At 38.1% G+C, this 15,769-nt stretch overlaps 1 protein-coding gene across 1 annotated transcript in view; it reads left to right on the plus strand.

Annotated features, from left to right (window-relative positions):
* Nucleotides 1–15,769, plus strand: part of LOC108731785 (Heterogeneous nuclear ribonucleoprotein at 87F) — a 75,899-nt gene that overhangs the window by 58,943 nt on the left and 1,187 nt on the right. Inside the window, exons 2-3 of the mRNA XM_018462291.1 lie at nt 7,511–7,810; nt 15,589–15,764. Of these exons, the coding sequence (XP_018317793.1) occupies nt 7,511–7,810; nt 15,589–15,764 (476 nt within the window). The remainder of the gene's footprint in view (nt 1–7,510; nt 7,811–15,588; nt 15,765–15,769) is intronic.

Below are 15,769 nucleotides of genomic sequence, written 5' to 3' on the forward strand. Positions count from 1 at the left end.
GTTGGGTCGCGGGGCAGGGTAGCGGATGGGGCAAGGGGGGCTGAGCGGTTGGAACGAGGAGAGCTGAGTCATAGCGCTGTTGCCACGTTCCTCGCCGGCCTCGTTGGGGCGTCTCGACACGGCGTGACGGCGCGGAGGCTCGCGATAGTCGCCGCTTGTGTCAGTGTCGTCTGCCGGAGAACGTGCCGTCCGCCTCTACAGGGACGGCTGACTGAGTTTCAGGGAGATATGCCGAATTGCTTTTTTTTCTGCCCCGAAACGTTCCTCGCCGCGCCGTGGATCTCCGCTTCCGATTCGAAGCGATTCCCACGAAAGATCATCTATTTATAGACACGTTCGCCGAACATTCCAGAGAATGTTTAATATTGACGTTCTCTCACATCGGATTTCGATGTTAATCAGAGTTTTGTTCACGAAGTCTGTCTCTCTCTCTCTCTCTCTCTCTCTCTCTCTCTCTCTCTCTCTCACGACTGTTAACTTTGACGGGTCTTCCCCTCCGTTAATGGAGAAACACGTCGAAATGTCATTTGTCAGTCTCCTCGAATCTTGGACGTTTTAAATTAGATATAAAAGATATATACGAATCATCCCATTGTAATTGTGTGTGCCAATCCCCTGTCATGATATTTATATATCGAGACTAATATAATAGTCTGCCTCAAAACACAATTTGTATAATTCTCATGCTATAATAAGTATAAACCATAATAAAAGTTTGAATTGCACGTATGTGATTTGCAATTTCTACATACGCGGTATTGCGGCGATACACAATCAAATCTTCATCAATTAGTCGACCTACTTGAGTTAGTTACATGATCGAATCATCTAGTTAGTAACCATGTTATAATAATGAGGTAATTCTGCTAGATCGTTAAAAGTACATCCTATTTCTGTACAATAAATATTAGAAAACTCTTAGATACTGCTTGCTTTTGCGTTTTTTATCGAGACATAAAATTTTGTTTCTTAGGGCATTCGCGATTGACGTCAACGTTCATTGCCTCGTCAGCTCTCTTGACGATTTTTTTTATTAATATCATTTCTAGCGATAATTATAATATTTATTACATGTTTAACAGAAAAAAATATGTCGATTTTCGCGCGGGATTCTTTTCATCATCATTGCATCATCTTGCGCATCATGAAATAATCGCAAAAAAAGAATTGGAAGACGGACGCAAGTAAAAAATGACCGATAAATTTCTTTCAACCTCGAACCCTTTGGCTTTCCAACGGTAAACATCTTCGCGGTAGCATTGCTAGATGTTTTATACGGTGAGAGCCAGAGCATAACCGCGAGAGAGCACGAGCGGTGGAGAGCAGGGGAACAAAAGTCCTCTCTTCTTGTCGTCATCGTCGTCATTGTCGTCGTCACTGCCGTCACTATGTGCCCACTCTGCATTGTGTTCCTTTTTACCTGCGTTGCGCTTCGCGGAATCGCGAAATCTCGCATTGTTAACGTTAGATCGTCACACTCGCGAAAACCCGGACTCTTTGTGCAACACGCATTGCTGTGTAACCGCGCGAGTGTATTCTTAAAGAGACACGCTATATTTTATTTACGTAAAAATGCAAAAGAGAGCCTCTCGACGTGTATCGTATCGCGTGTATAAAAATTGATGTCAAGTCTCTCCGGTATACTTTTCAATTGTTTTTTTTTCTAATGCAAGACCGAGTCTAACATGATATTTAAAAAGTAATGCCTTGTTTCATTACAAAGCGATAAAAGAAATTGCTAAACTAAGACGCATTATTATTTGATCTGCGCGAATGGAAATTTTATTTGTCAAGTTGACCCTGCAAGAGGATTAAATATTTAAAAGAAAAGAGTGGCACGCTAATGAGTTTTCGAGTATATCGATTGTAAAAGAAAATTAAAAACTAGAAATGTGTTCGCGTTTAATTTAATAATTTATACAGCATTATAACGTGAAATGATCGCGAACCATGCGAGCCTCTTCGCAATAAATGCGATAAATGCCACGTTACTATCTTTACGGACGCCTCTGTAAACAGGAGGTACGACGACGCATTGTCGTCCACGGGTGAAATAGATCGATAATTCGTTATTTATAACGCTGACGAGTTTACGGAAGACGAGTTTCTGCGTTTGTCTCGCCCCTCAGACTCTTCGGCGTGGGCCGATGTATTGATTTCCTGTACGTCTCCCGTTTGAAACGTGGAAAGACGTACGATCGTTGGAACCGTCACCGTCGCGATGGACGGCGCGATTAAAGCGGCTTAGTCCCACCGATATAATCGCGATAATGTCTACCTGCACCTACGTGTGCACTGATAATACGACGCAAATACATTTTACACTTCGACCAGTGAGTCATCGACGGGGCGGCGTATGTAATTCTAAATATAGAAAATACATGTATCTTATGAGTAAACATATATATCTGTAGGAAAAAATTTTATTCAACGTAGGTATTCTTCCGTCTTCTTGATAATCGAGCGAATTACACCTCGATCCGTGAATATTCTGAATTATCTACGGAAATTTACCGTTCCCCTCGTAAAGCTGACGCGGTATGTTTTTCCATTTATTTCGATCGTATAGTCTTCTTTGGAGTCGGGAAGACATTACGCTCGACAATCGTTCTGCCAGGCGTTGCTGGAAACGTCACGCTAGAATCGCGATAGAGACTATCGTTCTCCATTGGGCGCGATCTTTATTAGTAGCGTTTCAAATGGCCTAGCACGGTAGAGAGAGGTATTACCCAACCCAGAATGACGAACGAGCGAGAACTGGCGTTTTTGTAGCATAGGAGAACACGGCGCTGACCTAGAGACTTCTTCGGTTTATGGAGACCCCATGCTAATGCCGCCACATAAAGCAGAACCCGTCGTCGTGCGTCGACCAGAAACAGGGGGGAACCCAAGCCTGGGAGCGAGTCTGCCCGAGTAAAATTCCTCGATGAGCATTTCTAGGGGGATGAGGAAGGGACACGGGAAAGGAAGGGAGGATAGGAAACCGGCGGGAGCGATGTTGGAGGGGAAGGGATGCGATTCACGGCTCGCTCGCCAGGCAAGCAAGCCGTCCAGCCATCGTGGCACTCGGCGGCTTTCCTCTCCGCCATTACCCTCTTCCCTCACGTCGTGTTACCACCCCTCTCGTTTCCCCACTGACTCGCGCACACACACACACACACACATACACACACATCCTCAGGCCCCCTCCCCCTAATCTCCCTCCCTTCACCCGCTTTCACTCATACGAACGACGTAGAAAAGGGGCGCTCGTTGTGTGTGAAACTTGTACCAAAGCGCGCCGACGAACGTATCTCCGTGTATGCGTGCCTTTTTTTTATTAGGAAACGTGGGGATGGGTGCGAGGGTCCGAGGGGTGGACGGTAAGAACGAGGAAGGAAAGAGAGGCAACGGCTCTCGTCGAGCTGAGGAGCAGAACGCGGTCGCGGTTCCAGTGCGCTAGCTAGCGAGAAAATTTTCTTTCGATCTGATGAAAATGCGCCACATCCCCAGTGCGTTTCGCCCAAGATGTCCCAGACGGTGGCGATAAGTTGACGAATCGCGCAGTTCGTTGCGACCGAGATCTTTGGCTATGCAGTTTCGCAATTTGTCGAGGGAATGGAGAGATTTGCAATCGATATGAAAATATTTAATTATATAAACCAGAAACTTTTGCTTAGTTTTCCTATATCAGGAACTCGACACTAATCGATGAGATGAAGTCATGTCGTATCTCTCTCGTATCTCTCGTCATTGAGGGAGGTCATAGGCCGATATTCATAGTCCGTTCTTATTTCAAGACCATCTTGAGTAACGTCTGAAGAGGCTGATACTGCTCTGCGGTCGATATCCATATAGTCCGTTCTTATTTCAAGACCGTCTTAAGTAATGTATTAATACGACTCTCTGATTGGTTCACGACATCTTAAGATTGTACTTCAGACAGTCTCAACTCTTAAATACAAGAATCGATTATCAATATTGGCCTGTGATTGGTTTGTAACATCTTAAGACTGCACTTAAGATGGTCTTAAAATATAAGATTCGACCATGAATAGACGAAAAGTTTCGAAACCCTCGAAGCTTCTCGAAACGGAGTTTCGCGTGAGTCTTCGCAGCACCAGCATCCGGAGATTCCGTTTCGAGCACGGGATATCGCAACTACGGCATTCACTGGGTTCACTTGTGCAACGCGTCGAGGATAATGCAGCAACGAGAATGATTCGCACAGTCTCAGGAACTCGCTACGATAGGAGGATCCAGAGAACACAGCACAGATCACACAGTAAAACGTCTCGTGCGTAAAATATCGGTTTTCCTACATGGGAGAAACGAAAGCGAGGGAGAACGAAGCGCGATTGTACGAGAGAGCGGTGAGTCGCCACAGCTCGTCCGCCATTTCGTGCGTGCGTTCGTTCTTCCAGATGCATACGTGGCAAGATTACGCGTTCGCTTGCTTCTTCTCCTGCCTTCCTCGTCGGAGGAACGATCGAGATTCCAAAAATAATTCTCGATACTCGAATTCTCGATAATGAGAGATTTCTTTTTTTTCTCTCTCTCTTCCCCCCACTCGTTAATGATCGATTCATCGAAACTACACGAAAAGTATTTGAACATTATCGACAATAACGAACAACAACGAGAAAACGCAAAAAAAAGCCCTTTTCTAGTCGATAGAACGACAAAGATGGGACCACGCCCCGTTCGAGCGGTCGACACCGAGAGGAGAAACATATGCCAGACATCGACGACACGCTCGCTGCCTTTTTCGAGACTCTTTTCGTTTCTATTAGTCTGGAGAAACTAGCCTCCAGCGCTCTTCAATTCGTAGAGGACCCTAGTAAAATATCCCTGCAGGTAATCCGTCCAGATCTCGGGGCACAACCCTCATTCCCTCTCGCCGTCTAAACTGCGCGAAACGATCATACGATACGACTTCGTCCCGCGTGATGCGTAGGAGCTCTCTTTCTACAGTTATCTTTTTTTTTCCCCCCTACGATGATATACGCTTATGGAGAATACGCAGTGGAAGTTATACGGCTAAATGGCAGAGAAGTCCTTCGGGAGAGCAGAGTAGATACGTGCGACTCACGCGAGATTAGACGAACGACTCCCCGGGAGAGTCCCCGAACGTCCTGGTGTTTGCGCTTGCGTGCGGCGTTTCCTTTCAGAGCGGCCAACCGGTGCGTACCTCGTCCCACCATGACGATGAATCTCCCCTACTTGGCGATATCGCCTCCACCGGAGCGCTCTCTCTCTCTGCACACAGGGTGTGCCAGAAACAACTTCCCGGACTCTTTGTTTTCTTTAATTTCGTGCGAAATTCAATATCCTAAGTTCTCTACTACAGGGGCCTGAAAACGAGATCTCTCGCTCTGCGTTTGTTCCTCTCCTAGTCTCTTCCCTTTTGCCCTTCGTTCGAAACTTGGTCCGATTCAAAATTGCGCCGAGGCCAGGCCGAGACGCGAAACGCAAAAGATATCGGTGCTTCCCAATGGAACGGCAGAATAGCGCAGCGTGCAATCGGGGGAATAAATCGATATTGGCGCTGCCAGGCGCTACGTTTACATCCTGGAAAAACTTTCCCCGCTCTCTATTCGACTCTATTGTTAAATTTTTAGGCAGAAAATGCAAAATTCTCAGATAAATGTTTATCTCAAAAAATTACGAACGTAGAAGCATAAAAGAATTAAAATTTTAATCTGTCTGGCATCATGTTGCATTAAATCTTGCAACTATGCAGCACTTTATCTGTTATAACAACATTTAAACACTAAAATTATCACATGTACTTATCCATAAACATGATACAATTTAGACTTTTATTTAACATTGATGATTTCAAATAAGTACCGATTAACTTAATCAACTTTATTAAGTATAGATATATAATACGAATAAAATAACTTTATTAAGTAAGTATACAGTGTTGAATCTATAGTGTCAAATTTAACTTAACATGAGTCGCCACTGCTTCTACTCTATCATATCATTATTTTATACTAAAAGAATGGTTATATTTGACACTATACAGTGTCAATTTGATATTATAGAGTGTCAAATTGACACGATATAGAATCAAATTTAACTATCGTTTTGATAAAAAATAATGATATATTTGGTAGGAGCAGTGGCGACTCACGTTAGGTTAAATTTGACACTATAGATTTAACAGTGTATATATAATACAAATAAAATTATTAAATTAATAAATAGAATTATGTTTAATAATATATCGAAAAAAGATTAGAGAATAAATCGTTGTACAGAATTGTATATATCAGAGATTTTGTCTGATATCCGTTTCTACCAATGTAGTTTAATTTTAATCTCGGTTCAACTAACTTTTCATCTTTTTCTAGTTCTAATAATAAGAAAAAGATAAAGAGTAAGTTGAATCGAGATTAAAGTTAATCTACATTGATAAAAATGGGCATTAGCGATTCTGCCAGTCGATTAACTGCCGCTTAAGTTAATCGAAATTTGGTCGAAATCGCTGTGGATCTGATACGAAATGAATTTTATTCATGATTGGAAGATGTGTTTTTTTTCGTAGCAGTCTGATATTTTGAGTAAATCCGCATAGACTAACCAGCACGAATCGCTGTGCCGTTAACTTGATGTAATCGATGAAGCGCGGTACATTAAAGCTGACGTTTTCTTTGGACACCTTATAGATTTATATGTCATTTCTTTCGTACTGCTTCCTCCTCTCTCTCTCTCTCTCTCTCCCCCTCTCTTTCTCTCTTTCGTGTTACCGTGAGTCGAGTCACTCGGCGAGAGCCGTCATGGTCTCTCCCTACAAAAACATCCGCGACGATTTTTATCTGTACTGATCTGAACGTAGCGGAGGAAGACTTCGATCGAGGTCTCATCTTTTTCTTTTTCGCTTCTTCTGTTGTCTCTTTTCCTCTGGATCGTCTCTCTTCTATCTTTCTCTCTTTTTCCTTTGCTTTGGTCTTAATTTCCTGTGCCTCGCATCGAGTATCGAGAGAGTTTTCTAGAGGTAGAGGATTACGGGGTCTCTGTGCTTCGCGGATCTTTCCTTCTTTCTTCGAAATCCTAAACGATCCCAGCAAGATCCCTTCAGCGCAGTTGCCGCACATAGAATCGCGACGTTGCCATATTCGTAGGAACTAGCTAATGTTTGCTGATGGAGGGCACATTCCACGCGCGGGAATAGGTATATTGAAAATACCTATAAAGTCCCTATAAAAACATGAGGCCTGAATTTGTTTATTATATTTGTAATATTTTTCACGAAAGCTGCACTTTGCAATAGCAGTCAGACTGCTAAGTGCTCAATATCAAAGCTATTAATCAAGCTAATATCAACAATTTCGATATTGGCTTGAAAATGATGCAATTAAATAACCGTAAGCGATATTTTAAGAATAAAATTTCTCATATCACTTCTCACGATTAAATTAAGCGAAGTCGGAAAACATCTGACGAAATCATTCTTGATTGAACTCGTGTCCTCTTGCTAATGGCGTTGACATTTGTTACATGAAGATTAATGGTGTTTCAGGTATGGACGCGTGCAGAGCGTCAAGCTGCTGCCACGGGGCGAAGAGTGCCCTGTGGACGGAGGTTCCAGCAGTTCCCTTGGCGAAAGCAATGAGGGCGGTTCCGGTTCCAGTTCAGGCAGCGGCGGCGGTGGCGGGAGCGGCGGTTCCTCGACCAGCGGGGGTGCGGCAGCGACGGTGGCGTTCATGGATATCAAGTCCGCAGCGAAGGCTCACGCGACTGAGCATACGCTGGACGAACGAGCTCTCACTACACAGTACTACGAGCCACAACATCTTCAGCACAGGTTCCCCTCTCACGGGTAAGTTTGCTCATTACAAGTTCCTGTGTGAGCCGCCACAACATTCGACTCAGGATACTCTTGCAGAGCTGCTACAAAACTAGATACCAGAGAAATCGAGAAAAAATTATGGAATTTTAGGATAAGGAATTTCTGACAACCCAGTTTTGGAAAAAGGGGAAGCTCGAAAGATACAAAATTACGTACACATAGACATAATAAGAATAGATTGCGCATTTCTATGAAGTTGGTACTATTGGTTTAGAAGAAATGAGATAACTTGAATTATATCGCTCTTTCTTTCTCTAAAGAATCATTTTGAAGAGATATACTGATATGCTCAATTCTTTCTAATGGAGCACAGATGCTGAGATCTGCAGGGAATGTGGAGTCTATATTTATTATGTTATTTATTATATCTATAATATATTTATTATGTTATTTATTATATCTATGAAAATACTAGAGTATTCTTATACTCATGAAATAATAAAGAATACATCGATTTAAATACAATCTAACCCTAATAAGCAATAATGATTTAAATGGATGTTATTAATTACGAAGTCAGTCGCAGGACGTCCACAAGAAGCAATGACTCTCTCTGATTCCTAATGTTTACAAAATTGATAATTTGTTGAATTAGAATACAATAAGAGTTAAGGCCAGAGCACAGATCTGCATAACGTATAATGCATAAAGCCTAAGAAAAGTAAACTAATAAAAAGAGTCTGTTATTTTATGGAAAGGAAGAAAATGAAGGACCTTGATTGGTTCATTTTTTTATGCATTGTGCGTTATGCAAGACTCTATGCTCTCGTATTTAGGACAAACTGTGGCCATATAGCTAACAGTGAATTCGGTTGGACGCACTAGTGCATATTAAAGTATGCATACTAATTATAAAATGCAGATTTTACTTAACAGCACAATAAAATATGTTAAAGAGTTCATGGTTTAATTCATTTTTATATTTATATTTAACACACACACACACACACGCACACATTTTTACATCATTTGCATACGACAGTTTTAACAGTGCATCAATGTATACTGGGTGCATTCAATCAAATTCGCTATAAATTAACGTTGAAATTATCCAATAGTTTCCTTATGAAAACAAGAAAGAAATCTAGAAATAATAACAATTCTGATCGGAATCCATTCCGAACAGTTCCATAACGTGTCCTGTTAGATGCCTAAATATTTTATTCATATATGGTAAAAAATACACGAAATATAAAATTAAATATTTACTGATATTACAAAATGACACTGTTTTCGATTATAACACACACTTCAGTGCTAACTATTATTTCTTCTTTTTTGAAATATATTAAAAATTTGTGCTTGTCTTGGCTATTACATATGGCGAATTTAGGTAACCGATAAAAAAATCTTATCTCTTTTGTTTAACTATTATCATATAGAAACTCTAGTTGAATAAATTTTCATTTGCCGCTATTGATTTTCCCGGAGTATTGATTTTCCATACAGCTGACTCGATACATAGTCGAGTCTTTTTTGAAATGGAATTACATAGCGTGTGAATAACAAGAACGCAACAGATACGTGGGATTATATCTCAACAGAAAGAGATGTGTATTTTTTGAAGAATAGGAAGATACACATTATACGCAGTAGCAATGTGACGTAATATAATGCTTTCTATCATTTTGCTATAAATAAGATAATCCATAGATGAGTTCTCTTGTCGATGTAATAAATCACTGTAACTGTTAGAGTTGTGCATTAAATTAATTTTTGATTATAACACAGATAATATGGCAATGACATTCGTCATGCGGAAATAACAGTTTCAATGGTTGAGAGAATATTCCTATCCTGTTTTTTTAATAATCGTTTAAAGCAGAAAGTTCTTAAGCTGGTTTTATAGTCGATTTTTATATTTAAGACCGTCTTAAGTACTTAAAATGTCATGAACCAATCATAGAGCTGTATCGGTATTTTAAGATATTACTTAAGATGGTATTTTAAGATATTACTTAAAACTTCAAATAAATACAGACTATAAATAGCGGCCTTAGATGAAGCTTTGAAATATAGATTTCAAATAACATCGCAATTTTTAATTACATTTTTATTGTAAATTCTAACTATAATATGACAACGTATTAGTAAGAATTAATTTCGGTAAATTATTTCGGCTGCATCCTTTCGATCGATATAGAAATATTCTCAATCGTGCCTTTTCCTCCAAATTAATCTTATCTAAGAATAGAAAGATATTCTCAGCCTCAAAGTGGCACGTACAAGTGCCGGTTTACGATGAGTCACGTCCTAGGAATTAATTAAATCGCACGTCACAGGAAGCAGGTACAAAGACGACAATGAAACGTCGTTATGGACAAATGGTCTTTCTATTATCTTTCTAGCAAAATTCATATGTATGATCTACGAATGAATTACACAAATCTTTGAATCATTTGTCTCCTAACTTTTTATCTGATCGAGAATCACTGTTAGAGATTCACATATTCTTAAGTATTTTAATTTTTATTCATGATTTGGCTCAGTCAGAATAACTTTGGCTCAAATTAAAAAAAAAAATGCCTAGATAGCACGCATATTTAAAATCAAAACAGTCTTTAAGACGTTTTTAAGACTTACGTCTCTCAATCTTAACATCATCATACATGTATGTTAGGTATCTAACATGACATGTATTATGAAATTGTTCAGAATGGATTCGAATTGTTTAATTATTCCCTAGATTTGTATTTTCTAGGATAATTTCAACGTTAATTTGATTATACATGGCGGCAGTTCCTAACTCTTATTATATTACAGGGACTAATTCAACAAACTATCAATTTGATTACCGTCTGTGCATTATCAAATGAACTAAAATTATGATTTTATGATACTATTAATGTATAGCCTCAAAATTAATAAGTCTACCAACTTGAAATCGTTAAAGATAATGGGGATAATGGGAGATTCGTCGAAAAATCATACCATTTAGTTATTATCTATTGCGTTCCTATTTTCCAGGAATCATGCTGTTTTTTACAGTTTCAAGAATTAATCATATTATCGCAATTGTTGTTTAATGCTATATAGTGCTATCGTTGCATCGATTTCAGTAAACACGTAGGAGGAGGGGGCACATACATTTCTTTTTGCTGATGTAAACAGTCAGTTGTAATGTTAAGCTTCACGTATAACGTACGTTATAATAACGCATTATTAATGTTCGCTTCGTTGCATGCCGATCGTTATCCGTATTATCTTTGGCTTTTAACATAGTAGGTACACAACGCACATACACATATATATTTTCTCTCTCTCTCTCTCTCTTTCGTTCATTCGTTCTATTTCTCTCTCTTACTAAGTTAATATTAGAACAGTACACAAAGCGAAATCAACTGCTCAGCAACACAATTTCAAATATATTCGGAGATACGATGCCTCGTGATAAATTATGGATAAATATACGTAATATGCAATTTGCACAGTGCTAAAACTGGTATCAAAAGTATCACTCTATAGACTTATTCTTTTTAGCTGAACTTCACGGTTCAATTTTCCTCCTTTTCTTTCCACGTTGGAGAAAAAGGAAAATCAATTTGCTAAATAAGGAGTATGAAAGCCTACACAAGATATTGTGAAAAGCAATCTTTATAAAATAATCTTATACAATAATAATGATAATAATAATAAGAATCTTATTTCAAACTGTACATATGAGAACGAAACTAATAAGAACTAGAAATTAAATGCCTATAACAGTCGAAGCTGGATCTTTAATACTTAAATAATTCAATGTTAATTATATATATGCTATACATGTAATAATAATAATCAGATATTTCGACCTTCTATTAGGTTATCCTTAGTATATTGTTACGATAGAGAAGCTAAAATTAAAAAATTACATTTTAAAACGTGTCAATTATTAAACTAATTCGCTCACGTAACGTAGCATATGTCATTGCATTTTTTTTTAAACGATTTGCACGAATTTTTAGATTCCATTAGAAAAAAGGAAGATAAAAGAAGTTTAGCTAAAAAGAAAAGGCACATTTCTAATAAATTACACTATGATGTGTTTATAAAATGTTTTCGATGTGACAAAAGATCCATTAAAGTACCAATAGAATTATTAATATAATTTCAGGATAATCGTAAATTAATTCAACTTACGTCCGCATCGATGAGATTTGCGGTTTGCTTTAAAGGCATCTTCGTTTACAATAATCCAAGTGCTTATATTCCTCTAGTCACGTAGCTAAAGTAGATATATTCGAATAATATAGAATCCATGTGTGATTTTTCAAGTTGAGAACCACTGGCGTATTTATTTTGGCTCCAATATGTAACGTAATCTTTCTCTTTTTTTTTTTGCCGCGCCACGCATTCACGCTCCGTGTTTTCTGACGTCACACCTACATCGCAGTCGTCCTCGTCTATTTACTGCATATTTGACGAATTGCGTGTTCTACGCTAAATAGATAGTATGCTGCACTTTCTCCGTGGCATCGACGGCACGCGGCAACATACTTGAAGTTAAAGCGTATCGCGTGTCGCGTTCGGAGGAGTCGCAACTTGCCTTCAATCGATCGATCTCATGATGGAGGAAAGAACGGGGAAGAGGGAGAGGGAGAGAGAGAGAGAGAGGCAGAGAAAGAGAAAAAGATATAGATAGAGGAAGAGAGAGGAGTAGCGGGAAAAAAAAGGAGGAAAAAAGGTCGTGCGTGCACGCTACACGCCTGCACGCCTATATTCACGCGCGCGCGACCGAGGAGAGTATAGCGGCGTCGCATTTCCACGAAAAGTCAGGTGACCGTGACGACGTGGTCGCTGGCGATGTTGCCACGTCCCGACGGTTGCGCGGGCGCTATCGCCCGAGCAGTAACTGTCGAAGCGTGACGATTGTAGCGGGAAGGGCGTGCGGAGGAGGAGGGGGGAGAGAGCGTTAACTGTCAGTAGCGTAGTCAGGAATTTACGAGCCCGGCCCGACTCGTCCCATCTCAATCACCTCTGTTCGTCTCACTTGGCCGTATATGAATGCCGGGATTGAGATATTTATGTTGGATGGTGATTTCTTTTGTACTCATCAGATTGCTCGGATGCGAAGACGTTTCCGCAACGTCGACTGTACTTACCGCTGGCGCAAAACGTTAAATATCAGAATGTGCATGACGGTGACCTAATTTTCTATGAAATGAAACAATTTATTATATCGCTCATTTGCTATGACAATTGAAAGAACAAAATTTCCCAGAAAATGAGTTTGAATATTTTGAATCATTAACATTTTGTAATATTAATTTTAAAATACAATTCTGATGTAATAGCTGATTATAAAGGAATAGAAATATATTATTTCCACTCTTTTTTGCAAACAAATGAAAAATTTGTTTATGGCAGATAATCTTGAAAAAAAATGATTTTTAATATTGTAATTTCTAAAAAATATATATATTTTGTGAAATAATTTACTTCCTAAGCAGATAATCGTACAATTTTTAATGAGTTGTATCTTCAAGTACATGTATTAATGATCTTTCGATGATGACATACATTAATATTAAATGTAAAAGAGCTGTTAAAATGATTAGTAAATTCATCATGATGTACTCCAATATGTCAGGGGATTATCCTTTTTACGTAATCACTCAATATACGTTTGATGAGTTCCTATTGCAACGATCGATCGCTTAGTCGCAACTTTTGATCGAGGCGTACTAGAACATATTTATAACAACGTTATCGAATAAAGTCCTATCAAGATAACGAAATTTGTCAATTATATGAACCATTCGGTTTCCGTTTTCAATTAAAGGTTTCTTTGCTACATATTTTATTCGTTAAAATTATTTTATAAAATGTGCGAGCAGTCAGTTTTTCAATTATTTAAATATTTTGAATTTTTTCCAATGAAGTTGAGCCAATCCAAATTCAAATGTATATTATCAATGATTTCGGAATATCATTTGATTATGTAAAATTTCACAGCACGAAATTTCGTTTTTTCTTTTGTTTTTAATCGCAGACTGAGATACAACATTGTTGATATATTCGCGATATCAAAATAACTTCGCCTGTCCAACAATTTTAGAATTATTCGAAGTTGTCGAAGAATGTAATTTAACTTCACACTGATGAGGATACTTGAATTTGACTTGATTCACATTTTATATGTTTAGTGTATAAAATAATTTTTAAATTAGGGTCAAATTGAGGATTTAAATAAAATGAAAAATTGGAAAAATCTAAATTATGAGTATTACAATGACAGCAAAGATAAGAAAAGTTGAAGATTGGTTCGCAGGCCCAGGGGCGATAGAAACGCAAATACGTCATTGGTTCTAAATATTCGTATCGTTTCGATATTCGGACTTTCCGCTGGAATGTCTAAATATTTCAACCTGGAATTTTTGCAGTGTTATTATTATTATTAATCGTTGTCTATTCTTGCTTTCTCTCGTATGACTGATACAATACGAGTTATCATTTTATTTTTGTGCGCACAGCTAAAGGCAATTAACTTCTTTTATCATCGCAAAGTTCATGAACGTTACAGTTTTCTTGTATCCAACACAACAGTTATACAGAACGTTTGATAATGAGCTTTTATTGAAAATATAATGTTTCTTCTTATTAAAAACTAAAGTGCGTTTTTTTTTATAATTAAGATTCTTAATTTAACTTACATCTTTTTGTAGTGTTTTTGAAGGATACTATAAATCTTAATGATTATTTAAATGTTCTATTAAAATGTACTTAAAGTTAAACAATAAATATGACTTCTTCAATTTATTTGCAGTCTTAAAATAAAAGTCATCCAAATTTTGTATTTTTTATTTCGTCTTGAAGATTATCCGTATTGCAATATTAATGTTAAGGAAAAATAATATCAGTTTTATAAGAAATATAAGTATTGATTTTCAATGTGAAGTAAATTCTATTATTCGACAACTTCGAACGTTTTTCTACCAAATGCATTTATACTAAACACTTTATATTCATGGATATAATTTCCATTTTTCAATATTTTTATCATTTACATCATATTTTTGAGCGAGGTCTATACGCGTGCTTGCTTTTTCCGTTTTTAATTATGAATTTTTTTTAATAGAAATTCATCTAGTTTTACATCTAAATTATCATTGTAATAAGTCGGTTCGTCACATAAATCGAGTATCATATTAATTTTCAAAGAAAAACAAATAAGATCAATTATACATATGAAATATGAAATTAGACATACATTCTAATGTATTGCAATGATAGTGTAATTATATAAAAAGAATGAGACAGCAAATACGAAAATTCTATTTTTTTAATGTTGCACATAATTAAAAAGCAACTATAGATGAAATCTGAATTAAATGAAATTAGTTTGGTTCAGCATCATTTTTTAAAGAAATATATTTGCTGTGTCAATCTTCTTTGATTGACAAATAATATTAAGTAACGAACCAAACGATGAGATGACGACGATAAAATCCAGATTGAAAATAATAAAAGATTATTACATCAAAGTGAATTATCGCGCAATTCCAAAGGCAATAAAATACAACTGATGGTAATACTCCTCTAGCAGGATAATACTGCTTTAAAAACAGAAGAAAACAAATGTATATTTCTTCTTTAATTAAAGCAGATCCAATTTGTAACAGTACTTCTTCGCTGCATGAGTTGTTAAATAAATAAAACAATCCTGAAGAGGAAGAGTGACGAATGTATTTCGTGGCGACTTCTCATTGACCCGAGTACTAACGGCCGTTCTCTGGTCGATGACTAAGCAGAGTTTTTTCGTCTTTCAGAAGTTCAGAGGATCATGGATCCGGCGGCGGCAGCGGGGGAGGAGGCAGCGGAACAGGCGGCGTTTCCGGTGGCGGCAGCGGTGGCGGGAGCACCGGTGCCGGGGTCGGTGGTAGCGGCGGCGGCGGTGAACGAGGAGACAGGGGAAGCGAGAATTTCGACTCACGTGGTTCCCATGGCAGC

This window comes from Mycetomoellerius zeteki, unplaced genomic scaffold (genome assembly GCF_001594055.1).
Source record: "Mycetomoellerius zeteki isolate Tzet28-1 unplaced genomic scaffold, Tzet1.0 scaffold102, whole genome shotgun sequence".
In the NCBI taxonomy this organism is placed as follows: domain Eukaryota; kingdom Metazoa; phylum Arthropoda; class Insecta; order Hymenoptera; family Formicidae; genus Mycetomoellerius; species Mycetomoellerius zeteki.